Source organism: Dermochelys coriacea, chromosome 1 (assembly GCF_009764565.3).
Source record: "Dermochelys coriacea isolate rDerCor1 chromosome 1, rDerCor1.pri.v4, whole genome shotgun sequence".
NCBI lineage: Eukaryota > Metazoa > Chordata > Testudines > Dermochelyidae > Dermochelys > Dermochelys coriacea.
This window is the reverse complement of record NC_050068.2, coordinates 108,415,784-108,441,842: the sequence shown is the minus strand read 5'-3', so window position 1 is coordinate 108,441,842 and position 26,059 is coordinate 108,415,784. Positions and strand designations below refer to the sequence as shown.

Sequence of the window (26,059 nt, the reverse complement as noted above, 5' to 3'; positions counted from 1 at the left end):
TTTTTCACAGTTGCTGAGCACTCACAAACCACACTGAAGTTAATGGGAGCTAGCAGTGCTGACCACCTGTGAATATCAGGCCATTTTTACTTAGGTGCTTAACTTTAGGCAACAAGATTTGAAAAATTGGCCTTAGATAATATGTGATCATGAACTTAAAGATCCCTGTTATGCACAAGCAAGAAAGGACAGAGCTATGTTATTAATTCAACTTTTACTTTCACATTTCCTGACTTTTGAGTACTTTTTTGTGTAGTCTTCACACTAAAACTGCATCAAAGCATTGGAGTTAAAAGAATGAAAAAGGTCCTCATTTCTATAACTAAATAGACACAAACTGAACAAGGCCAATTAGTGTCTGCCAGCATCATTAGTTAGGTATGCTCTTTGACTGATTGATACTTGTTCAGTCTAAAGCAACTTTCATCATGGGTTTGGCAGCATCCCAACTATTTGTCCACCTACATTGTGGGGCTTAGGGGTTGGGTTGCCCCCTCCCTCATTTAAACCAAATTTAGGGCCTCAAACCACAGAAATCAGGATTGATTAGATATTGCTTTACAGCTGCACTGTCCCTAGAAGATTTTACAAGCACTTTTGCTCAGTCTCTATATGCAAAATCCTTATCATCCTCCTGTTCATGGTCTGAGCCTGGTTCACAGGGAAATGTCACTTGCAACATGTCATATGGAGTGAGTCTCATAGTTTCTGACTGGAGGGAGGGATAACTCAAGAGACACCATTTACTGTTGGTTACTCAGAGAGAAGCGCTGTATGTCAGTTGTACTCTTTGATCTAGAATGTGTTATTCTGAGAACAATTTTTTTCCTTTGGCCATTTAGGCCAATATACAGTAAAAGCTTTTTTATCTGACATGTTGGGGAAATGGAGGGTAGTGGTAAATGAAAAATTCCAGTTAACTAAAATGGAAGGAGTTTGCGGGGAGAGGAGGGCGCGTGCTCGGGGCAGGGGGTTGGGGTGTGGAAGGGGTTTCAGGATGCGGGATCCAGGGCCTGCTCACCTTGGGCAGCTCCCTGAAAGCAGTGATCTGTTGCTGACGTTCCTAGGCGGAGGCATGGCAGGCAGCTCTGCGCACTTCCCCCTCCCTGCCCTGCCCTGAGCGCTGGCTCTGCAGCTCCCATTGACCAGGAACTGTGGTCAATGGGAGCTGAAGGGACGGCGCCTGTGGGCGCAGGAAGCCGGGACAGTTTTTACTGTAGTCTGGGGTTAATCTAGGGTGCAAAGTGCACCTGTCACAAATAACAGATTCTTTATTCAGGTGACTATTTGGAGTTAATTAAGAAGATGAAATTGGTGATACACACCCAGAAACTTTATGAGCTTTCATTCATACAAACATAATTGAAATCATAGGAAAAATCAATATAAATAGAATAAGTATAGTAAAGTGGTTTTCTGCATCATTCACATTTATAATCTTATAGAGACCATTAGAAACAAAGACTGAAGAAAAAGTAAGTGGAGATCACTATTCATATTTGGTATTCTGGGAGACCAATTTTAAGGTTCTGGTTGTCCATAATAACATGTCCAACAGTTAGGCCAACCATTTGCATCACTTCCTCTCCCAATAATTTTGACACGTCACAGTGGTTAACTCTTTTTGCAAGAAATCCCTAAGATGCTACCATCTGTTCATTTGTAGTTTACTTGTCTATCACCAAATTCATTGCTAAACTATCACAAGATATGTACTGCTAAGTTTTATAACCTTAGATCAAGCTCATGCCATTCCATAACCTGTGGTCCAGCACATAATATGCATGCTATTTTATACCCACTGCCAACTTCTAGTAGGCCTCACTCTAAGCCCTTAACACATAATGCTGAAGACCTATAGCCAAGCCAATTTTAATACATATATTTTGATTATTCTACTTGCTGTTAAAATAACTTGCAATAACTGCAGTAACTTCCATTATTATTTCTATAAGCATGTTTAGCAGATAGATTCTATTTTACGCAAAATTATAGACCTTCCAAGATCAGGGATCAACAGGCAACACTAAGAAAAATTAGAACTTCACCAATTTAAGACAGCTATATCTTAAAAACAGCTTGACATTCCCTCTTCCCACTCCTGATATTGCAGGCCATCAATTCATAATGTGTTTATGTAACAAACAGCAGCACATAACATGGATAGTATTTATAGCAGACATGCACTGGGATGTATTGCTTCTCAGGAAGTACTAATATTTGGTATAACAACATATTAAGCCTGTCAGAATTAGATAAACAAGAAGCCAGGAGATTTTCTTTATATATATTTCAAAGTGAATTAATACAGTTCAGTTTAAAGCTCTGAAAAAAACAGTGTTTATACTTTATAATAACCATGAGGACACCTAGCTAACTAATAGTAGCAATGGAACTATGTTAACTGCCATTCATTCATGATAATAAGAAGTCCTGGACTAAATTTAAGTGCAGGAAGGCCGGGCCTTTTCAGGATCTCCTTTGTAGTAATGATAGTGAATTTAACTCAGGAATTCTATGTCAAAAATGTATTGTTTTTGAATTTATATCCTGGCAGAATTCTCACACACATGTAAGAAACAAACATTCAGTAACCTTAGAAAATGCAGATGTAAATACCTTTATGGCCTGGTTCCCCCTGTAGACCTTTAAAACCCAGATTGCCAAAAGAGCCAACTTCGCCTTTGATTCCTTTGAGTCCTGGTTTTCCTTTCTGGCCTAACATACCTTTGAAACCTCCGATACCAGGTGAACCTTTAGCACCTTTAAAGAAAAGGGGAAGACAAATTTTAAGCCAAACCAAAACCAACTTAATCTATTTTCCATAATGAGTAGCTGTAAGCTAAAGACATACTCCCATTCCTTATCTCTACTAATAAAACCCCTACTGTCCCAATTACCCTGCCTCACAGCTTTAATGTTCTTTCCTTCAGTCTTCACATCCATATTCTTGCTAAATTTTGTTGTTTCTTTCTCTATAAAATCTTTAGAAATCTGTTCTTTTTCTCCGTTCCTACCACTAAAACCCTCTCTAAACCTTGGTCATCTCTTCCCTTAACAAATGCAACCTGCTCACAGCTAGTCGCCCTTTATCTTACCTTCTTTCCTTTGGTGTACCCAAAACAACACTGCTAAGGTCATTTTCCTCTCCTGCTATTCTGAGCATACTGTTCTCCTTCCAGAATTCCTCCACTGGCTTCCCCTCTCCTCCTGCATCAAATTCAATCTACTCATCCTCACTTTCAAAGCTTTGCACAACTCCACCAGTGTTGTCTAAGTCAACACCTACTGAAGTTGATAGATACTTTCATTGCCTTTGCTATGCAGTGGGTCAGACCCTTACTCTCTGCTCTCATTTCTGCCTTACTTCCACTGATTCTACACACTTGTCTATTTCCTTTTTTCAAATTCTCTTTTTTTTTTCTTCCTTTTCCCCTTCTCCTACTCTGGGGACACCCTCTGTGCTTAGAGCAGCCCGCTGGTGTCTGTATATCCACTACTCTCCCAATCTTTTTTTCAAATCCCTTCTTAAAACCCATGTCTTTTGTGAAGCTTTCCTATACCAATGTCTTCAGTAGCAAAGTATCTTTGTGCCTGTTTTCACTGGAGCTGTTGTCCCATGTTCAAATTTAGGCCTAAAAGCCTTGCCCCCTTAAATATGTGTAAACTTAGATTCCAAAGCCTAAAAAAGTAACATTCAGAGAGTTGTCAGAGGTTTAAGAAGCCAAGAACTTGAATAAGATGAATTTAAATGTGACAGCTATCTCATCAGCTAGTGTAAATGGTATGAGGAACAAGCTCTGAATCTGTACAGCAAGAAGAGCACCTCAGCTAGGGATCCAGCTGAAGAATAGCTGAAACTCAGCTTCAAAAGGAACAGTATGGTGTAGCTATGAAGCACATTACAATAAGCTATTTTAAATCATGTTAGAACCCAGAGATATTGTGGTTAGACAATTGTTACCAGATAAGGTATCTCAAAAGCAAGATCTTTGCTCTAAAAGGAAAGTGGGCCTGAATATTCTTTGTATTCATTGACATTGTGGTTACAGGGAAAAAATATCCCTTGAATATTCAGTTAAGTTAAAGGATTTTGGGTCAAGTTGTGTCATTAAGGCACTGGCAGTCATTAGAAATGTAGTACTGCAGTGCTCACAGAAGCATAGTACAGCAGAGTCCACAGAGGGAGCTCCATGAGGGGATGTGCCTGCCTCCCTCCCCCAGGTCCATGGTGTGCAGGTGGTGTTCATCTGCTTTACCATCTATGTGGATGATGTGGCCTGATCCCACTGTCTTTCTGGCCAGCACAGAGGCCTTGCCTCCTTTCTTTCTCCTTTGGGATATTTGCACTCCTGGGAGCAGTTCTGGTGTTCCTCTGAAGGATGGGACTGCTATTGTACCTGGCTCTTGTGTAGGATGCTGTAAGGTAAGTAGGAAGGCTTCATATAGCCTACTCTGACCTTCAGACCCATACTAACATCAGGCACAGTCTGTCTGTTCAGGTTAGTGATCCTGTTGAATGAAAGTTGATTTGAAGTCCAAAGTAATGCCAGAGAGTCCTATGCTGAGTTTGACCTCCCCAATGCACACTGTGACAAAAAGTTGTTGCCACACTTTTAGGAGAACAACTTGTGTTTTGCTTCACCCTATTCCACAAGGGATGGAATTCCGTTTTGACTAGCTTTTTCTAATAAAAAAATACCTATTGTTGGTATACAATGAACTCTTGATTGGCTAGCGAGAGCTCCAACTTTTCTATGTGAAAGGAAGTGCCCTGGTAAACCTGAACATTGTCTCAATGGGATCACTTCTGTGGATGGCATTGCTTGCTAGGTGCATACCTGCCAACACGTGAAAGCTTTGAAATAGGGATTGTGGGGAGAAAAAATAGAGAGAACACTTTTAATTTCATTGAAATTAACTGGACTGGGGGTGAAGGAAAGGATTTTGGAAAGAATGAATCGTAAATAGTACCTATTTTTCAAAAAGAAAAAACAAAAAAACAGGTATTGTCCTTCTCACGCCGAGCTTTATCTCACAGGCTCTCTCTACTCTCAAGCTTTAACTGCCAAGTACTGCCTGAGAAGAATAGTTATGGTGTTTCTGAAATATATTGAACCAAATTCTCTGTGGGCATAATTCCTTTGACTAAAGAAGAATTACACTTGCAGAGAAATTGTTAACAGAGACACGCTCTAAGCTATTATATCTTCCTTAAGGTATCTATCATTTTAAGATTTTACCTTTTAACCCTGGAAAACCAGGCATTCCGTCTATTCCCGGGAGACCAGGCACCCCAGGTATTCCTTGTACTCCTTTGTTACCGAGTTCACCTTTGTCACCGGCCAGACCTTTCATGCCCACTGGACCAGGAAAACCTTGGTCACCTTGATCTCCTCTGGCACCAAGTGAACCTGTAACAATCAACAGGAATAGGAAGATTAGATGTTAAGTTTTTGGACTTGTAAAAATGACATTCAAGTTGTGAAGAAAGCTGAAAGAATTCTGTTTGCTCAGTGCAGATTTGCAAATTTAGCTATGAACAAAGAGAAACTACTTACAATTAAAACATTTTCCTTAGTAAAAATGAAAGCCTGATATTGCAGAAGAGATGGGGCCAGCTCAACGTACAGACATCTCCAAACACTGCCTCATGGACAGACTTCTAATCCAGCCTGACTCCGTACCCAAGTTTCCCCTTCTTTGCCTTCTCTTTGGTCTTCTAAGGATTAAACACTATTTTCATTGTGCATTTCCCATTCCAGCAGCTGTGCTTTCTCTAGCAACCTCTGTTACCAGAAAGACAGGCAGCACTGAAGAATGGCAAAAAGAAGACAGCAGTCTTGTCTGGCAGGATACTAATATGGCTCCCATTGCTCTGGTAGCAGTGTACTTCACAAACATTAGTGGAGTTAACCTCATAACCCTTCTGTGGGAAAGGGAAGTATTATTTGTCCCCGTTTTTCTGGTGGGGAATTGAAACACAGAGAGATTACGTGACTTGTAAAGGTCACACACATACACAGAGTCTTTGTCAGAGCCAGTAAATGAACCCTGACTATCTAAGTGCTAATCTAGTGACTTAGCCACAAGACCATCCTTCCTCTGTGATAGAGCGTAACTCTCATAGGCATACAGTTATAGGTTAACATGAGAAAAAGGAAGTCTGTGCAAGATAGAGAAGCTTACAGGAAAAATTCCTCACCAACAAATCCTGGTGAGCCAGTTCTGCCGGGAGGTCCTTGCTGTCCTGGAAGCCCTGGGAATCCATGCAATCCTGGTTGTCCTGGCAGGCCAGGCAAACCAAGAGGACCTGGGGGTCCTTTCTGTCCTTTGGATCCTGACAAACCTGGAGTACCACCAGCTCCTAAAATATCATACTGAAGTAATTAATTCTAGGGTTCTGATATCCTCTAGAGTATAGGTTTATTAGACAACATTTTTATTAATCAATATGCATATACCTTGCATAGTACAGTACTCACATTTCAGAGCTAATTATTTTCCATCAGAAAAGATGACTTTGGAAAAATCAAATTAAAAAATTGATTATTAATATTTTAGTAATTTACACTGAAAATTGACTAGCTACTTCAACTTCGGAACAATGCTGCATTGGCAGGGATATGGACTTCATGATCTAATAGGTCTTTTCCATTTCTGTGATTCTGCCATTGCCTGTATTCCTGTACCTGAAATAACTGACTGAAGCAGAAGAATATCACTCAGTATAATTTCTAAAGTAACATTTATGTATTTTCAGAAGTGGACAAAGTCAGTCTGACAATGGCTCCTTGGTTCATGCTGTTGTTCAAGGATACTGCAGCCATCTGGGAAGGTCATGGTCATTGTTACGAGATTTGTACCATACTTAGACACAATGGGCCTGTTTCCAGTGCCTGATGCATTGTGTGGCCATTTACACCTCTGCAAGATGAGAGCAAAGTGGGTGTAAAACCCCCACCAGGACAGAAAGGTAGCATTTTACACCCACTCGGCAGCAGAATAAAAGACTGCAGATTACAAGGCAATAGTGAATCAGTCCCAGTGGGTCTGCTTTTCTCTTACTTCTGGTGACCTATCCATGTAACTCAATAGACTTAAATGGAGTTATTCTTGCTTTACATTGGTATTACTGAGAGGAAATTCAGGCCTCAAAGTGAGAGTTTTATTTGTGAGATAAATAAGGGAGATTTCTTCTCTGAAGCATTAACAATTTAAATCACCACTGATTTAAATAGTTAAAAGCCATCAGGGGACCACTGACATCCACCGCTGTGTCCCTTTAACTCTCTAGCCCAGGGTGCCTTTTACTATGGCTTTGCTTGTGAAAAGCAGCCTCTCCAGGCTTGGCTCACACACAGCAATTAGCATGGAAAGTCATTCCTAGCAAAGTTACATGAGTGCTCTCCCAGTCACTAATGCACTACATACAGGGTGAAACCTGCAAATTCTTAGTCCCAGCCTTGCACCCTGAGCAATATGCATCTGATACTGTCCAGCACACTACTGAACAATGCAAACTCATTAATAGTCCATAATTTCATCAAAGGAAACAATTATGCACCAGCCTCGGTTAATCTGAGTAGAGATTCTCCAAACACTTCAACCAAAACGCACTAGTTTAGATAAAACGATAAAACACGTTTATCAACTAGAGAAAGAAAGATTTTAAGTGATTATAAGTGATATAGCATAAGCTGAGAATTAGTTACAAAGGAAATAAAAGATAAACACACAATCTAATGCCTAAACTTTATCAAGCAAAGTAAGATTTGAAGCAAACAGCTTTCTCACCCCACCAGATGCTGTGGGCAATTCAAGGTTCTTAGTTCACAGTTCCTTTCAGACTGGGACCACTACTCTTAGTTCAGAGTCCTTCAGGTATTCACTGATGTTATGAGCAGAGAGATGGAAGGTGAAGAGGAGAGGTAATTTGCGTGTTGTGAGTTCTCTTTTCTTATGCCTTTCCCCACTCTTTGAAGATTACCCCCAGCTGGGATTCAGGAGACAGTCAGTCTGTTTGCACTGGACCTCCAGTTGTTTTCCATTGCTAATATGTAAAGTTCTTGATCACAACCTCCTTCCTGCCAAAGGATGGCTGCTTATCTAGGTGATAGAGGTGATAGTCCCTGATGTTCATTTGATTATGCTGATACCCCAGTGCATCTTTGACTCTGAAAAACTAGTTTGAGCCTGCTTTTCTAACTTTAACATGTTACAGTAACATCATTTCTATACAGTGGAGACTCATAACTTTACATACAAAGTTGCCACACATGTTTTACCGGGATAATAATGTTCAGTAGATTATGAGTTTCCAAATGATACTTAACAAGGCACACTTTGTACAAAATATATCATAACCATATAAAAGTGGTGAATATGGGTACTGGATGTCATATGGGGTACCCCATGTCATATGGGGTACAGGATATCACAATCACAAACAAGGGGTGAGGGAAAGGGACTCTGGGAAGAATGAGGGTTTGTAGCAGTGAAAAGTAATGAAATACACTGGTAATACACATTTAATTAGTTTTCTCTTTATTCTGGGCAATCCTTATGCATGCTAAGTAACATTTACTCATGTAAGTGATTCCATTTGGTCTTATGCGAAGGTATTTGAAAACTTCAGTGGAATTATTCCTAATTTATACTTTTGTAACAGAGTAGAATTTAACTCCATACCTTAAAAATGGTTAAATATTTTAAAACTTCATACAGAAGAGTAAAAAAGGAAATCACTTAGACACGAATGTTTCTATGTTACATTTTATGCTTGAAACAATTATGTCAGTATTGCAAAATGGATGGAGAATAGAAAGGCTGACACTGTATGTCCTTTACTGTAATTACTTTCTGTTAATATTGAAAATGTCATTTTTATATAAATAATTATACACAAAGTCTAAAATCACTGAACTTTTCTCTTTTCCATCCCTTCTTTAACTTGAATTTTGGCCTTCTTTACAGGAAACCTACTTATTAGTTTTGTTGACTATTTTCTTTTTCTCAAATGAGTCTAGTGCTTATGAAAGGTGCCAGATTACTCTCTTCATCCATTTCTCCTACAAGCACATTTTTGCCTTGACTGGAGACTTTCCCGCAAATGGAATACCCTCTCCAATACTAATCTGCCAACTCATCTCTCCTCATTTAAATCCCTCCTGAAAATGGACCCCTTCCACAATGCCAGGCAAGAGTGTTTGATTTTGTATCTTATCTGCCTTATTTTTCATACATATTTAAAAAGCAAAACATAGGACCTCCTGAATCATGGAGTCCAGTTTGCTATTGCAGGCAACCCCCTTATACAATACTATACATAACATTAAGAAGGTGCTTCTTAAAACTAATGCATTACTCCTATTGGGCACTGTACCAGAACCATACTCCTCTGTTGATTAGAAACCATCTTATTTCCAGTCTAAATTTATTCATGACCGGTTTATACCCTTTTGTTCTTGTGCCAACATTAAACATGTAGTTTAAATAGCTCTTCATCCTCCCTGGTGTTTACCCTGCTGAGGCAAGTATAGATAGCAATCATATCCACACACAGCCTTCATTTTGCTAGGCTAAACAAGCCAGGCTCCTTTAGTCTCCTCTCATAAAATAGACTTTCCATTTCTCCGATCATCAAAACAAAAACGCCTTCACTGAACCACTGTGCTGTCTACCTACCTAAATAGAGTGATCAGAGAATTATGTTGCCCTTGTCCTCCTTCCCTACAATCACCCCTCATTCACTTCACATCTAAAAGGGGGGGCTTTCAAACAAACAAAGGGTAGCTAAGTGCTCAACTGCTATTGAAAGTCACTGGGAGTTGAGTGCCTAACTCCCATTTGTGCCTTTGAAAAATGCATGACAAAATTTAAGGTGTTAGCTCTTTAAATATCCTTAAAGATATTTAATATCCTAACTTCCAATGAAATCAATAGAAGCTAAGACGCTAACTGCCTCTGAGGAGCAGGGCCCATGTCTTGTTTTTGTTTTCAGTAAAAAGCTCAGCATAATTTTTGATCTCTATAAAATAAAAAACAACACACAAAAAATTGACAGCAGTGAAAGCTGGATTCATAAACAAATAAAATTAATAAATAAAGTATTTATCTACTGAGTGAGTTGCAGCAATACACATCTAACTGCCAAACTAGCATGCCTTAAACTTGATCGGAAGTGGCCACACACCGAGGGATGAGTGGGCAGCACTAATTCCATATTCTGTTCTGTGCTTTCTGCCGAGTTTACCAGCAAGGGTTTCCGATGTGATGTGGAGACCTGGGAGCTGAGACTGTCAACTCTTTCCCCACATAGGACTCTGAAAAGCCATGAAAGAGTAGGGACTTGTGTTCACTACTAAACTAAGACATTTGAACTGCTGACATAGAAGTGAAAGGCTCAATATCTCATTATCAAGGCTTATGTACTGTGGGTTAAAATTAACTCAAGTTTGGCATCAGCAACCCCTAATTATGTGGCACTCTGGGGGCCGCAGACGGGAAATTCTGTCAGAGCTTCAGGTAAATTCAAACCCCAGAGTGTGACAAACTGTACCCCGTGTTCACCACTTTTACAAGACCATGATACATTTTGTACAAACAATGACTTTTAAGGTATCATTTGAAAACTCATAATTGGCTGAACATTATTGTTCTGGTAAAATATGTGTATCAACATAGTATGTAAAGTTAAGATTCTGTTGTATAACTTTCCTGTAACATGCTCCAAGTTCTTCAGAGACAAAAGACACATTGATGCCCAGGCCAGGTATCAGCATAATCAAATGGACCATCATGAACTATCAACTGCCTAAACAGTCATTCTTTGGCAGGAAAAAGGTGGGAGTGAGAACTTTATATATTGTCAAAGACGGAGCTGCGGGTTTCCATGTAAACAGACTGGCTGTTGCCTGAAACCCAGCTGAGATAATCCTCCAAGAGGGGAGGAGGGTATAAGAATGAGAAACAGAGGTCACCAGATCACCTCTCTCTCCCCTCATCTCCACTCACAGCAGCAACATTTGGTTTGAAAGACAAAGGAAATGTCAATGAACTTGGGGAAGGTCCAGTCCTGGCTGAAAGATACAGCCTGACTGCTGTAAGCTTATGGTGGGAAAACCCTTTTTTGCTTTTAAGTTCACTTAGCTTGTAAAGTTAGCTATTAGTTTGCATATTATCTTTTTCTTTTCTTTTCTTTTATTGCATATTATCTTTTTTATTTTTATTATCTTTATAACCCAATTCTGACTTTTATGCCTCATTACTTGCAATCACTTAAAGTCTACTTTTCTGTAGTTAATGAACTTGTTTTATCTAGACCAGTGTGTTTATACTGAAGTGTCATCTCCACTTGAAATGACAGGGTCTGTCATTTTCCATTGATAAAATGATGGACTTTCTATTAGCTTCTGTTGTCCAGAAGGACAGTACAAGATGCACATTTCTGGGGAAAAGCCTGGGACTGGGAATTTGCTGGTGTCACCCTGTATGTAATTCATGAGTGACTGGCAAGAGCATTCATGTGATTCAGCTGGGAGTGATTTTGCATGCTAGAGGGCTGTGTGTGAGCATGGTTAGGAGTGGCTGTTCTCACAGCAAAGCAGTGTAAAAGGCACCCCAGACTGGAGAATTGAGGGAACACAACAGTCCAGATTGTACCCTGGGGAATGCCACACAGAAGTTTTTATTGAATTAAACAGGAAAAGTGAATGATGGAATCAGTGCTGTATCCCTTCTGTTATTTATTATGGACCAGACTTTATCACCCTTACGCCTATTGAGTGGTACCATACTTTGCAAGTCAGCCCATTAACATCAGTGGGACAACTTGTCAAATATTGTACCCTCTCTACTTCATTAAGACTGGCAGAATCTGGCCTTTTGATATCACATTTTAGTTGATTTTACTGTGTCCTGAGTTTTCAGTGTGCTGCATTGTAGAAGCTGCTGGGGGGAAGCTAGAGGTTTTGGCAGCTAGGTAGGGGACACTTGTGTCTTTTGGTACCTAGGGAGGGTCAGGGAGCTAGTTTAGGATTGTGGGATAAACAAATTAGTTGGATGTACTGCTAACCTAATCAGCAGCTCTTCTGCATACAAACAGAGCCATTCCAATTAAAGCTTTGCTGATATCTGGCTGCATTCATACCTTTCCTTTTGCTGAAACATTACTTTATTTAAAATAACATTTACCTCTAATTCCTGGTACTCCGTGATCTCCTTGTAGGCCTTTCAATCCTGGGAATCCAGATGGTCCAAAATCTCCTGGGGTGCCCGGTGCTGCTCCTAAAACTTCACCTGCAATTCCTTTTGGACCTGCAGGCCCTGGGGCACCTGGTTTTCCTGCACTGCCTGGATTTCCCTGTAGCCCTGGTAGACCTGGTGGGCCTCCATCTCCCCGGGGTCCAGTAAAACCTAAAGGGAAAATGATGAGCATCATGTGGCTAACCATGACCAAAACATTGTATTAGATATTAAAAGTGTCAGATGCACCATAATAATGTCAAATATTGTATCAAATAATTTTAATTTGTTTAATCCCACAGACTTTTTGCTGAATGCTAATGCAGGAAAGTCTGTATTATTGAAATATAAAGCAGTTGTAGGGCATATAAACTGTCAAATATGAACAGTGGATACGTTTTATAAAGCACCTCATTGACCTAGGGGCTAGATTCACAAAAGAACTTAGGCACCGATCTGCCTCTTTAGGTAACTAAATCCAGCATTTAGGCATTACTGACATTCACAAAACCACTGCTCAGCTGCTGCCTAACAATGTATGTGCCTAAATCCCCACAGATGCTTAAGTTTCCACTCCTGGGCAAGCAAAAAGTCACCTGTACCCTGATGCTGCCCCACATCTAAACGGACTTCTTACAGCTTTGCTCATGCCTAAGTCCTAGCCAGATTCTCAAGTGAGGCATTCCCTGTTTAGCTTGCCTGCAGAGCCTGATCCAGGATGCATGCTTAGAGCATGCCTAAGCCCACCCAAACTAGAGCTAGGGTGATCAGGTGTGAAATTTTTGGACTGGCTTACAAACTCATCACCCAGAATGTCCAATAGCCCAGTAGTTAGGGCCTTATCTGGGAGGTGAAAGGACCCACATTTGATCCCTATTCTGCCTGATTGGAGCACGGACTTGAGCCTGGGTCTCACGCATCCCCGTGGAGTGCCGTGACCAATGGGCTATAGAGTTAATTTTTTTAGTATTTCTTTCTTGGAAAAGGTTCAGAAAAGGGCAACTAAAATGATTAGGGGCTTGGAATGGGTCCCATATGAGGAGAGATTAAAGAGGCTAGGACTTTTCATGTTGGAAAAGAGGAGACAAAGGGGGAATATGATAGAGATATAGAAAATCATGAGTGGTGTGGAGAAAGTGAATAAGGAAAAGTTATTTACTTGTTCCCATAATATAAGAACTAGGGGCCACCAAATGAAATTAATGGGCAACAGATTTAAAACAAACAAAAGGAAGTTCTTCTTCACTCAGTGCACAGTCAACCTGTGGAACTCCTTGCCTGAGGAAGTTGTGAAGGCTAGGACTATAACAGGGTTTGAAGGAGAACTGAATAAATTCATGGAAGTTAAGTCCATTAATGGCTATTAGCCAGGATGGGTAAGGAATGGTGTCCCTATCCTCTGTTTGTCAGAGGGTGGAGATGGATGGCAGGAGAGAGATCACTTGATTATTACCTGTTATGTTCACTTCCTCTGGGGCACCTGGGGTTGGCCACTGTTGCTAGACAGGATACTGGGCTGGATGGACCTTTGGTCTGACCCAGTATGGCCATTCTTATGTTCTTGCTCTGGCCCAATTAATATTTAATTATCTGTACAAAGTGGAGCAGTTCCAACAGGAGAGACTGAGAAAGAGCTAACCAAAATACCCACTAATGTTTGTGAGGTTCAAGTCCCTGCTCTAAATCAGGCACAATGGGGGTTTGAAAACTGATCCCAGCTGAGTGCTCTGATCACTGGGCCATTGACTATAAGAGGGTGAGGGGACATTTCCCTCTGTTCTTTTCCTGAGAAAAGTCTGATCAGTACTTTTGTGGATGTGGACCTAAGTCGCACCCCTTTTCTCTGCACTGGCTAGCTTAGGCAACTCCCAGCTCTGTTTGGGGCTTCTGTGAATCCCTTTCTTAGGCACCTAACTCTCCCTATACAATTCATGGGGAGCCTGAGTGACTAACTCAGGGCTGTGAATTCCACTGGGTGGCAGAGCACTTAGGAGTTTGGCATTACAGTGCTTAAGTCCCCTTTGTGAATCTAGCTAGCCCTTAGGAGCCTAAGTTCCACCGAAAGCTATGTCACTTGGGCACTTCTGAAAATTTTACCCCGCATCATCTTAATACCATGGGGCAAAAAAACAGCTATTGTAAACAAAAAGGCTGGTTTGCTAAGCAATATGGGTGGGATTTTCAACTGCACATACATGATTTAGGAGCATAAGTAAGAATGACATTAGGATTTAAATTTCTAAAACCACAGACTTGAAAATCTCACATTATGTCTTTTTTTCCAGTGAATGCTTGACTAAAATGGTGCAAATGACTTTTGCAGAGTATTATGGGGAAACTCCAGTCCCCACTTTCTCCTGCCTGATTATCTTGGCTGAGGACAGTCTGTCTCAGCAGCAGGGCAAGAATACTCCCCTCTAGGGTACAGGCCAAAAGAAGATCTTCACTGAGGAAATTCCAGGCAGGTTTCATGGACCTTAGTGAGGAGGACAACAGGATCCACATCACCCCACATGACCCTCCTGTCTTGCCCTTTCACCCTGTGTGCGCCATGTAGGAAAGCCCTGCAGAACTGGATTCCTAGCAACACAGGAGGAGTGCACCGCCAGGGCTGCCACTCCCACAAATCGTGTTCCTCGGGCAACGGAACTGAGTTGTTTTCACTGCCAGAGCCCCTTCTCACCTTCAGAGGTAGGGGCATGATTTGTTCTGAGCTGCATTTAGGTATCCCTCACCAAAGGATGCATTATGCAGTAGTTTTGTTTTAAAACTATATTAACTGTCAACCACTCTCACTTACGACAAGCCCCTCATACCAACATTCCCAAGGAAACCAAAATAATTAAATAAAACTATATTTAATAAATATAAAAACAGGTGTTTGATGCATACTTAATACAATACACGTAAAAGGTGTTGTAAGTACTATATACTTTTAAACACTGTACTTCCAAATTGGGATATATTCAGCGACCTGTGGGTGGGGGTGCATATTCAGCTACTGGATTGTGAACCTAAGATATATATATATATTCTTGTCTTGGTGTGTATAATGTAATTCGGGTTTCTGCTACTAAGAGTTAACTGGATGCATTCATAAATGCCTTTTCCTCACTTATGCATTTTGTTTCAGAAGTGTAAGTATGAATATGCTCCAGCTGGAGTGTGAAAATCTCATTATTGAAGTATCATTGTTTAAAATCAGTGTCATGGTATTACCTTTGTACCTCTGCACTAGGAGAGACTTGGAAAAGAGGAAAATGGATATTCTTTCATAATTATGTCCAAACAACATTTTCTAATGAGAGAAACTTTTAGCTTCACAAGATATCTTAGGTTGAGGTTATATTATTGTCTGAATGCTGAAGGGAAGACAAATTAATATTTACATCTGCAATGGCGTATTGAGGTTCCCATGACTACTGCGAACAGAACAGAAGTACTCAAAGAATAGCTAGTGACTTCAAGATACCTCGAGGACCTGGCAATCCTTCACGACCTGGATCACCTTGTGAACCTTTTAGCCCTTGGAATCCATCCAGACCTGGGTCACCTGGAATCCCTTTAGTACCTTTTGCACCTAAATTATGCATAAAAAAGTAACAACAAATCAGATCCAAACACAAAGTAAATATATGCATAAATGCAAACAAATATGCTAATAAATATCATAATTATGTATCTTAAGATTTATGGATCGACTTATCACATTTTGTTTTCAGTGGCATTTATGCACAATCTTTGAAATATTTTACACCTTAAATTTATCATTATGAATTGCAATTTACTCTGTTGTCTTTTATATTGCACAGTAGTTTTTCTGCATTAATTTGCTAGCTCTGACAAAATAGGATGATGTTTCTTAGATGAAGAACCACTTTACCTTATTTATTGATATGAGATTATTATCGATAGCTAAAGGTTTTTTATTTCTAGAGTTGTTGACTTTAAAATTCAAGATTGTTTTATTATTGCTGTTTGTTTTGTGGAAAGTTCCATTAAAAAAAGGCCAGGATTAAGGAGTACTGTCAGAACTGTGCAGCCTGAGTATGATCTTCCTAGTGCCAGCACTGTGCCATCAGGCTCTCACTGTTAAGAGCAGAAAATTAACTTAATTTAAAGAAAAATACTAGAATTGCAGGTAGAACTGCAAAATTTAAATGTGCCAAATAGCATTGTTAACATTTAGTTTTGTTTTCCTTCCATTAATTGTTGTGCTAGATAAAAAGCCTCTCTCTATATAAAGTAGGCAGCAGGTACAGAGGGCAACCCATTTTATGTTTCAATAACTGATTATATTAGGGTAACTATTTTAACATTAGTACCAAACAGTAGTAAGGAGAATATGTTTCATTTCACAACCCAGTTTAGTTTAATCCAAGCTCTGCCAAATCTATTTCAATGTATGGTTGCAAGCGAAAGCAGGGAAGGCAGTTTGAGTATCCTTTTTAAGGAACAGTTACATGGGCCCTCAGGACAGAACTTACGACAGGCTGTTTAATACAGTGTTAGGAATTTCACAGGAATAGAGGACTTTAGAATGTGAGACTACAAAGATGCCTCTTTTCTGGCTATACTGTGTCATTGGTGCATAGATCACTGAACCTGTTCATTAATTGTACATGGCACAGTTACAGCCTACCTGGAAAAAAGGCAGAAAACCTTATAACCAAAAGACAATAATGAAAGGTGACATAGCATAAACTAGACAAGATAATTTGGTGAGAACATAAATGAATGTGACTTTGTATAATACTAAGGGGGTACAAGGACAGAGTTATAGCAACAATGGGTTGTGGAAAAGTATAAAATAAAGCAGGACATTTACTCCTCCTAGTGTTCAATATTCAAATTCCTTGGGATTGAGGGAAACAATGCCATGGAGACAGCATTCATTGCCACAGATCAGCAGGGTTCTCTTTCCCCCTGCCTCTAGAGCCTGAGGGGATGGTAGCAAGGTCTTATAGTTATTGAAAGATGCCAAGATGCATATTCAGGGGATGGTAGCAAGGTCTTATAGTTATTGAGATGAGTTACTGAACTGACGAAGATGTTTATCCAAGAGATGGACACACAGATGAGGAGCTTTGTTTACAACAACAACAGACCAATGCCTAAAATAATACACACATGAATCTGATGGCATGGAAGCATCCGTATTTAGAAGGATTGTGATTAAGAAGTAAATTTGATTTCATTCAAAATCATTGGAAAGAAGAATGAAAAGTTCATATAAAATTACATAGGAACTGAACCATCCTAATGAGTAACAGATATACCAAGACTTTCAGAGAAAACCACCTTCAGAAGCACTGATTAGAGTGCCAAAGTACCATAGTCAAATAAAGAAATGTAAATCTGAATTATTCAACATGCTGCAGTAACAAGAGATAAAAAATAGCAAATCCCATTAAGAAATATGAATGAGTCATTACTTAAACCATAACGACAACACCACCACCACACTTCATATTTAGTTTAAGAGGAAAATTTGACCTTAAACACTGTAGCCCAGATCTTTGGCCAGAGCTGTGGCCAAAAAATGTAAGGCACAGTTAGGGAAGGCTGCAAAGATGGACTTCAAGCACCCCTAATACTAAAGGCTGTTTTAAGTTATGTCAGTTACCAGTGTTCCAGGGGGTTAAATACAGCAGCTGTGGATCAGCAGGGTTTGGAAAGCCCCAGATCACGCCTTCTGCTGCCCCCGCCAAAAAGCACTGAGGCGATTGGATAGATCAATCTTGGAAACAAACATTGCTGGAGCACTGAGTAATGCAAACCCACTGCATCGGATGATCTGGGCCTACTTATTTAGAGTTACATTGCGACTTTAGGCCCAGCCCTGTTTAAGAGGCTGTGTATAATTATAGAACCCCAGGAGGAGCACTCAGAAGGCATTGTGACAATTCCTCCACTACATCCACTTGCTTCAAGGGCTAGTAATTTATTACACCCTTCTAGGGATTAGCATATTCCCTGTAATGTGCCCAGCCAGGCTTTAACCTCACCCCACCTCTGTTTGCCCACTGGCTCCTGGTGTGGAGAGTATCAAGTGGGGAGCAGCCACTGCTCTCCCCACTGCCACAGAAGCTTCAATCCATGAGGTTCCTGCACAGCTCCTCAGGGAGTGAGGGTGTAGGAGAGGGATGGGGATGATAGCACCTCAGTAATCTCCTATGCACCGCATAGAACCAGGGCAAAATCCAGCCTTTAGTGGTTTTATTAAACTGTGAAACTCCACTGATTTTTTAAAGGCATATGATACAGTTGAAAAAAACATGGCACTGATGAGGAGGCTGCATGGAGAGAAGGATGAACTGGGTGATCTAACAGAGGACTGTTCTATCTCCAATATCTATTTTACTATAGAAGGCATATCTCATCTGGCGTGTTTATTTTGATTTTTGCCACTTTCTTAAAAGACAACTGCTTAAAGCCCCAATGACTCCTTATACCTGGGTGCCAAACGATAGTCACAAACAGTGTGGATTTGTGACTAAATGTAATGACTGTTCATAGAGAAAACCATTGTAGGCTGGTGATTTTGTTACGGAATTGAAATTCATGAGTGAGAAGAGGATTAACGCGTGTGGTGCAGCCATTATGTATCATACACTTTGTATCTATTTTCCTTTGTCTCACCCTCCCCCCTAAATTTTAACTTTAAAGTCTCCTTTATTCTCATTTCTAAAATATATTTAGTCTAAGGGCACAACTACAGTCAGGTTTAGCAAAAGCTAATTCCAAATGTAGTGTAAAAGGTAAATAAATGTTTCAAAAGTAAAGGCACAACATTACCAATAGCTCCTGGCAATCCTGGCTTTCCTGGGGCTCCTTTTGGTGCTCTCATGCATTCTGCCCCTACAAATAAACATGATCAGTGGGAGTTCCATTTACTCATCTGCTCTGTATCTCATTGTTCTTGTGACTTACAATAAACTTACTGTGATTAAATCTAGCAATTATTTCCCTTAGTAAAACGATAAAAATCAAAAGTTTTATTTAATCATTTTATATAGCAATATGCAGCATAGCTCATGTTGACAATGAATTAAGAAAAGTTGTTCATTTTATTTCACTGGAACCTTTGCTGTGCTAATAGCAGTGAAGAGATCAGATGTTATTATAAACACTTGTATGGCCAAATTTTCAAAAAGGCAACTCACTTTTTCTGGAAGCAATTTAAAAATCAAACAAATGAATTCAGTTGCAGGTGAAAACTAGAGTACTTTTTCCTTTAAATACCAAATTGCACTGATACTTTTTACCTAAACATAGAGTATTTCTCACAAATGGTTTGCTACATTGTACTTGTGAAAGTTTGCTTAAAATCTCTTTGGAAGATTCAGTTGTTTTTTGTAATTTCAGATAGTTATTACAAACCACATGATAATTGTTTTTTTTAATCACAATAAACTCAAGGGAGTAATGAACCAAGTAATTTTTGGTCTGCAGGGATGAACACCATTAATTTAAAAACACATGCTACAATCAAGTTACTGGTTAGTTGTATAGCACAAATGTCATTATTTGTGACCTGAATTTTAAGCAGTTTACAAATGGAGTTATCTCCAAGAAATGGCAACATCAAAATTAGTCACCAGGAATCAGTAAGCACACTGTCATGCTGTATGTGCCCCAGAGATCGAAAGATTAAAATGTTTCCAAGCCATCTTATTTCTGTACTGTACCTGACCAAACTGTCTTGGTGCCATCTCCCCTAGAAAGATCTTCAGTAACTTGGTTACAATCTACCCAGGAAGTATGAGAAAAGAGAAACAAACAAGATAGACTCTTAGCATTTTAAACAAAATGTGAAAAATTACAAAACCCAAACTTCTCAGTTCTAACTGCAGATGTCTATTACAGCATCAGCTGATGCACTGTGTCTAAATTATTGTGAACTGGATAATTCTCATAAATTAAAGAATGAAAAGACAGCCACTAGTTTTAAAATACTTGGAAACATGATGAACCGCATCTAATTTTAACAAAGAAGAGTTCATGCAATGAAGTACATATTTGTTTTTGATATACAGTGAGAAATAAGGAATCACAGATCTTCCTTTCCCTTCCCCTTACACACAAAAAGGCTAGTATACTGAGACCAGCCTTGCAGTCTAGCAATGGCACCACATAATTGAGGGACCTCTGGTTGGGTACCAAGATCCCAGTCAGAGAGCTTTAAAGGATCAATATTTATGCCCTGATGAGGAGCAGAATTGGGGTTCACGCTTCTATCTTATCTCTGGTCAATTAATGGAGTAGGTTTGATTGGGACCGACCCAAGGAAAGACAGCCACAACGCAAAGTATGTATAAGTAATATGTTCTTTAACTCATTCAAAAAAGTTAAGATTTTACTAGCTAATAGTGCCAAATTTGCAAACTTTATTTAAATATCTGAAAGGAAACTATAGAAGTATTTCTGTTAGATTTCTGACCAGATAATATAACAAACTCCTTCTTATTCATACAGACTCACTATACTGCCTTGTCAGTGAGTAGATTTACATGATGTTTTGCATATGACTCAGTACTGATCCCTAATGACTTTAACATAAGAGACATGCGATCACACATACCTAATTGGGCAGGAGCACCTCGAGGACCTGGGGGACCTTGAAGCCCTGGATTTCCATATGTTCCAGAGTCACCTGAAGGTCCACGGTATCCTTTCGGGCCAGGTAAGCCTGCACCTGGCAGACCAATCTCTCCCGGAAAGCCGTTTTCACCTTGTGTTCCTGGATAACCAGGATCACCTGGTGAACCTCTTACACCATCACCCTATGGGAAAACAGATTAAATATACAGAGATGGACGCTTTGACTTTGCATAAGAATAAACCTCACCCAAACTATTAAACAATTTTTTTTATTATTAGTAATTGGTAGATGGTCAGTTTCCATGTATCATGGCCATTTACAAGGGTGACATCAGCAAAAAATCTTTAACGTAATAAGGTAACATGTTAACTTAGCTGTGTGACATTGCACTTCATATACTTTATGGAAGTATTCTTATGAATATGACATAACTGGAATATGCTTCACACTAAATACCCCTTGTATGGTGTCATTAAAAGCCTGTAATCTATTATATGTGTTCATCCTATTTATTTGCATGTATTATTTCTATATCGGGAGTTAGGAGAATACGATACAAACTTGTATCACTGATGTAAACATATTAAGTGGAGGCCATTAAGGGTGCTCCAGAAATAATCAGTTGTAAATGGCCTTAGTTACTTGAAAGCCTTCCTGTGTATGTGTGGGCCAGCCCATGGGGAATGGAGACTAGGGGTTTTACAGTGACATGTGATCATGTCACCTGATAATGAAATCCATCTTAAATCTGGTACTTTTCCATTCAGAAGGGGGGTGGGGACCGAGAGAGACAAAAGATTCCTGTCTTGAGCCTAAGCTATAAAAGGGGGTGGAGCAGGACAAAGGAGGAGGTCAGTCATGAGAAAACCCCGGCTTACCACCTGAAATGTCTTCTGGATCTAAGAAGGACTGTACCAGGGGAAAGGACTGGCCCAGATTAGGAAAGAGTCTAGTCTGTGAAATAAGCTTATTGGAACATCTCTGAGGGTGAGATATTACCTGTATTCAGTTTCTTAATGTATTATGCTTTGACTTGTGTGTTTTTGCTTTATTTTGCTTAGTGACTTATTTTGTTCTCTCTGTTATTACTTGAAACCACTTAAATCCTATTTTATATACTTAATAAAATCACTTTTGTTTATTAACGAACCCAGAGTAAGTGATTAATACCTGGGGGAGCAAATAGCTGTGCATATCTCTCTATCAATGATATAGAAGGTGAACAATTTATGAATTTACCCTGTATAAGCTTTATACATAGTAAAATGGATTTATTTGGGGTTTGGATCCTATTGGGAGCTGGGTGTGGGAGACAGGTAACCTGCTGAGCTGTTTTCAGTTAAGTTTGCAGCTTTGGGGGCATGGCCCAGACCCTGGGTCTGTGTTGCAGCAGGCTAGCATGTCTGGCTCAACAAGACAGGGTCTGGAAGTCCCAAGCTGGCAGGGAAAATGGGCTCAGAGGTAATTCCAACACATCAGGTGACAGTCCCAAGGAGGTCTCTGTGACCGAACCTGTCCCAAGATGTATAACCAGGGATGGTACCAACGAAACAAACATCCATTGACAGAACATTCCACTAGAGAGGGCTAAGGCTGGTGAATGCACATCGTTTGGGCTATCTGAACCAATCATACACCACCTGTGGCTGTAAAGCTGAATGTGACTTTTGGGAGTCTGTAGGTTCGATCTGAGAGCTGCTTACTCTGCTGAGAAATGCGTGGCAGGCCAGGTAGCATTGTGTAAGTTGATCAGAGTGTGACCAACATCGTTTCACATCTCCCCAAGCAATCAAGTAAGGAGATATAGGACAGAGGAGAAACAGCATGACACCTTGCTTAAAGAAGACAGAACAACTAGAGCAGAAAACGAAGGAGAGTGTAGAAAGTGTCAAATGGAGTTGTAGAGAAAGAATAATTAACTGTGGAGTGAAATCATTATAATTAGAAATGGGTCAGGCCTGGAGTTTGAACCCAAATTAGATTTAGGCTGGGGTTCATGGTACAACAGTTCTGAAATCTTGGGAGTTTTCATATGATTTTGTTACAAAATGACAAATATTTCTTAATCTGCTGTTCTAATAACATTTCTGCCATCTTGAGCCAAAATATCATGAATTCTTTCAAGACTGGTGTCACAATGAACCAGAAAATAGGTCCTTTTCAGATTTAGATTTGACTGATGACAACAATCATAGGCATTCAGATTTGATGTTCTGGGCCATTTCTAGTTATGATGTCTGAGCCCAGTGCTGTGTCAATGTGAGATGGCTTTATGTATTCAGGATGCATCACTCCAGTTCAAGCATAATATGCACGGTCAGTCAGCTGATCTGCGATTAATTTTTGTCTCTCCATAACTTCATTTGATGACCATGTAGCTCTCAAGAGATATTCAGTGTGAAATAACTTTAAGTAAGTTTAAAAGGAGGGAAAACCAATAATAAATCATTGATGGAGCAAACTGACCCATCTGGGATATAAACTGGTATTAATTTGCTTAAATAAAATGGAAAAAGAATGGAAAATAATTAATAAAAACATGTAAATCTGATACGTGAATGCATCACCAACCAGTGAAGATAGGATAATAATTTATGATGGAGGCATGAAGGACAGCTCGGTTATGAGATGCTGAGCTAAAGAAGTCTGTAATTAAATATGGCAAGCAAATATTGGATATAGTTGTTACTTACTGGAAGGCCAGGAAGACCTGGTAAGCCATCTATACCATCTTTTCCTGGAAACCCATCTTCACCTTTAATGCCAGATAGTCCAGGACCTCCTGGGTCTCCTTTGGTACCTAAAGAAGTGCTCTCAATGTGAAATTACTCCTGCATTGGACAAAAGGCTTATATATAATTTGCAAATTGCAAGGGAAATAGATCGCTTGCTTTACCTTTTGTTGTAATATATCTAGAATTTCCTTTCTCCCCTTTTGGCCCAGGAAATCCAACTGCACCGGGAAATCCCTGTTGATATCCATTTTAAATAAAGTTAATCAGAACTTTATTTAGGAAACAAATGGAAAAGCAATAGTTAAAAAGCAATAGTAAACCTGTGCACCAAGTGACCCTCTGTTCTTCAAAAAGCTCCTCAAAACTCACTTATTTCACATCTCTTTCTATTAATCATTTTCTCTCTGGTGTTTCCATTCTTGTGCCTGATCTTTAATCAGTGTGTTGTCTCTCTACTTTAGATAGTAGACTCCTTGGAACAAGGAACTTATCCTCTTACACATCTTTAAGATGCCATGGACTCCTATGGGAGTATATAAAATAACAGTGGTCCAGATTTGTTCCTGCTGATGCAGGGAGGTGCAATGTACATGTGACTGGCCCCATAACCCCAGGGAGGCTTGATCAAGAAGGAGGATAGGTAGAAATACCACTATCTACACTGTAGGCAGGATTCTGAGGGGTAACAGCAGATTTACAATTGCCAGGGACTCCTTTGGAAGGGCAAAGTCTACTGAGGGAATATGCCAAATTACTTATAGTTATAGTGGGAAGTAAGGTAAATTCTGCAACCAATTCCCAGAGTAGGGAAACAAAACTCAGAATTTATTTTTATTTATTTGTGGGCATTTTTCTTCTGCTCAGCATCGTACTATGTGGGGGCCTCACAACACCTGTGTGATGTAGAGAAGTATTATCTTACACATTTAATAGGTGAGGCGATTGAAGCATCGGGACGTTAAATGACTTGCCTTAGATCACACAGAAAATCTGTGTCAGAACTAAAAATAAAACACAGATCTCCTGATTTCTGGTCCTTTGTCCTGATTACAAAACCATTGTAGCCTAGGATTAATCTAGCATTCAAAGTGCATCTGTCACAAACAGGTTCTTTGAGTTAATTAAGATGATGAAACTGGTGAAGCACACCGAGAAACTTTATCAGCTTTCATTAATACAGACAAATATAATTGAAATAATAGGAAAAATCATTATACATAAGTATAAGAATGAGATAAGTACAAGAAAGTGGTTTTCTTCATTGTTCATACTTACTACCTTATGTAAACCATTAGAAACAAAGATAAAAGTAAAAGTAAAGTGAAGATCACCCCAAGAGGAAGGATTTGGGCCAGGCTTCCTACTCATTTGCCCCATGTCATCATCCTGGTATCCCAGTTAGGGTTTATCTGACAACCTGTTATGCATCTTTTCCCATTCCACCCATATACATCCAGGACCATACCTGATCAAGTCAGCTCTCAGCCCCCTATTCATATTTAGTATTCTGGCAGATCAATTTTAGAGTTCTGAATGTTCATATGCAGTGTTCCGGCTGACTATAATTACATTTCCGACAGTTAACCTAACCATTTGCATCAGTCCCTTTCCCAATAGTTTTGATACATCAATGTGGTTAGCTGTTATTACAAAAAGTCCCTAAGATGCTACCATTTGTTCGTTTGTGGTTTACCTGTTTATCAACAAATGCATTGGTAAACTATCACAAGATATGTACTGCTAAATTATATAACCTTAGGTCAAGCTTGTATCATTCCATAGCTTTCAGCCAAGCACATGATACTTGTGCTATCTTATACCCACTGCCAACTTCTACTAGGCCTCACTCTAAGCCCTTAAAACTTAAATTCTTTAAGTCCTGTACCAAGTCTATTTTTAATAAATATATTATTAAATACTTGCTGTTACAGCTTCAACAACTTCCATTCTTATTTCTATAAGCAGGCTTAGCAGATAGAATCTATTTTACCCTAAACTATAGGCCTTCGAAGAACAGGTCAGGAGTCAATACCACCCTGATATCCACCTGAAGCTGCAATTCAATGGTCTGGGAACCAAAGCCCATCCCAAGGAAGTTCGGCCAGCATGGTGACTATGGTGATTTCAGCCATGGGGACTTAGTTTAAAGGCCAAAAATAAGGCAGGTGTTGGGGCCTGAAGGCTATAGATTCAAACATTTTCTGCACCAGTAGATGTTCATATCACTGTTTTTTGTTGTGAGCAAACATATTATTGCTGAATAGTCCATGAGCCATGTATGATGGATTTCCCTACCTTCCTTTTACTTTGTGCCAGGGTATACAGAATATGAAGTAAATTGCCCAGTTCCATTTTAATTTTCTTAGAAGACTCATGCTCCAAAATCAATTACTAGTGCATAGTACCCTTTTGCACCCCTAGATCTGTCTTTTTGCCGTAGTTCTCTTTCAGTATGAAATGAAGCCAAGTTGTT

The 26,059-nt window shown here is 39.6% G+C and overlaps 1 protein-coding gene across 2 annotated transcripts in view; it reads right to left on the bottom strand.

Moving 5' to 3' along the window:
* Nucleotides 1–26,059, bottom strand: part of COL4A2 (collagen type IV alpha 2 chain) — a 226,292-nt gene that overhangs the window by 30,275 nt on the left and 169,958 nt on the right. For both annotated transcript variants that reach the window (XM_038392087.2, XM_038392098.2), the window contains exons 23-32: nt 23,748–23,820; nt 23,545–23,651; nt 20,831–21,032; nt 19,938–19,997; nt 19,045–19,107; nt 15,719–15,826; nt 12,196–12,417; nt 6,206–6,367; nt 5,244–5,414; nt 2,620–2,763 (exon numbers count right to left, since the gene is read on the bottom strand). In XM_038392087.2, the coding sequence (XP_038248015.1) occupies nt 2,620–2,763; nt 5,244–5,414; nt 6,206–6,367; nt 12,196–12,417; nt 15,719–15,826; nt 19,045–19,107; nt 19,938–19,997; nt 20,831–21,032; nt 23,545–23,651; nt 23,748–23,820 (1,312 nt within the window). The remainder of the gene's footprint in view (nt 1–2,619; nt 2,764–5,243; nt 5,415–6,205; nt 6,368–12,195; nt 12,418–15,718; nt 15,827–19,044; nt 19,108–19,937; nt 19,998–20,830; nt 21,033–23,544; nt 23,652–23,747; nt 23,821–26,059) is intronic.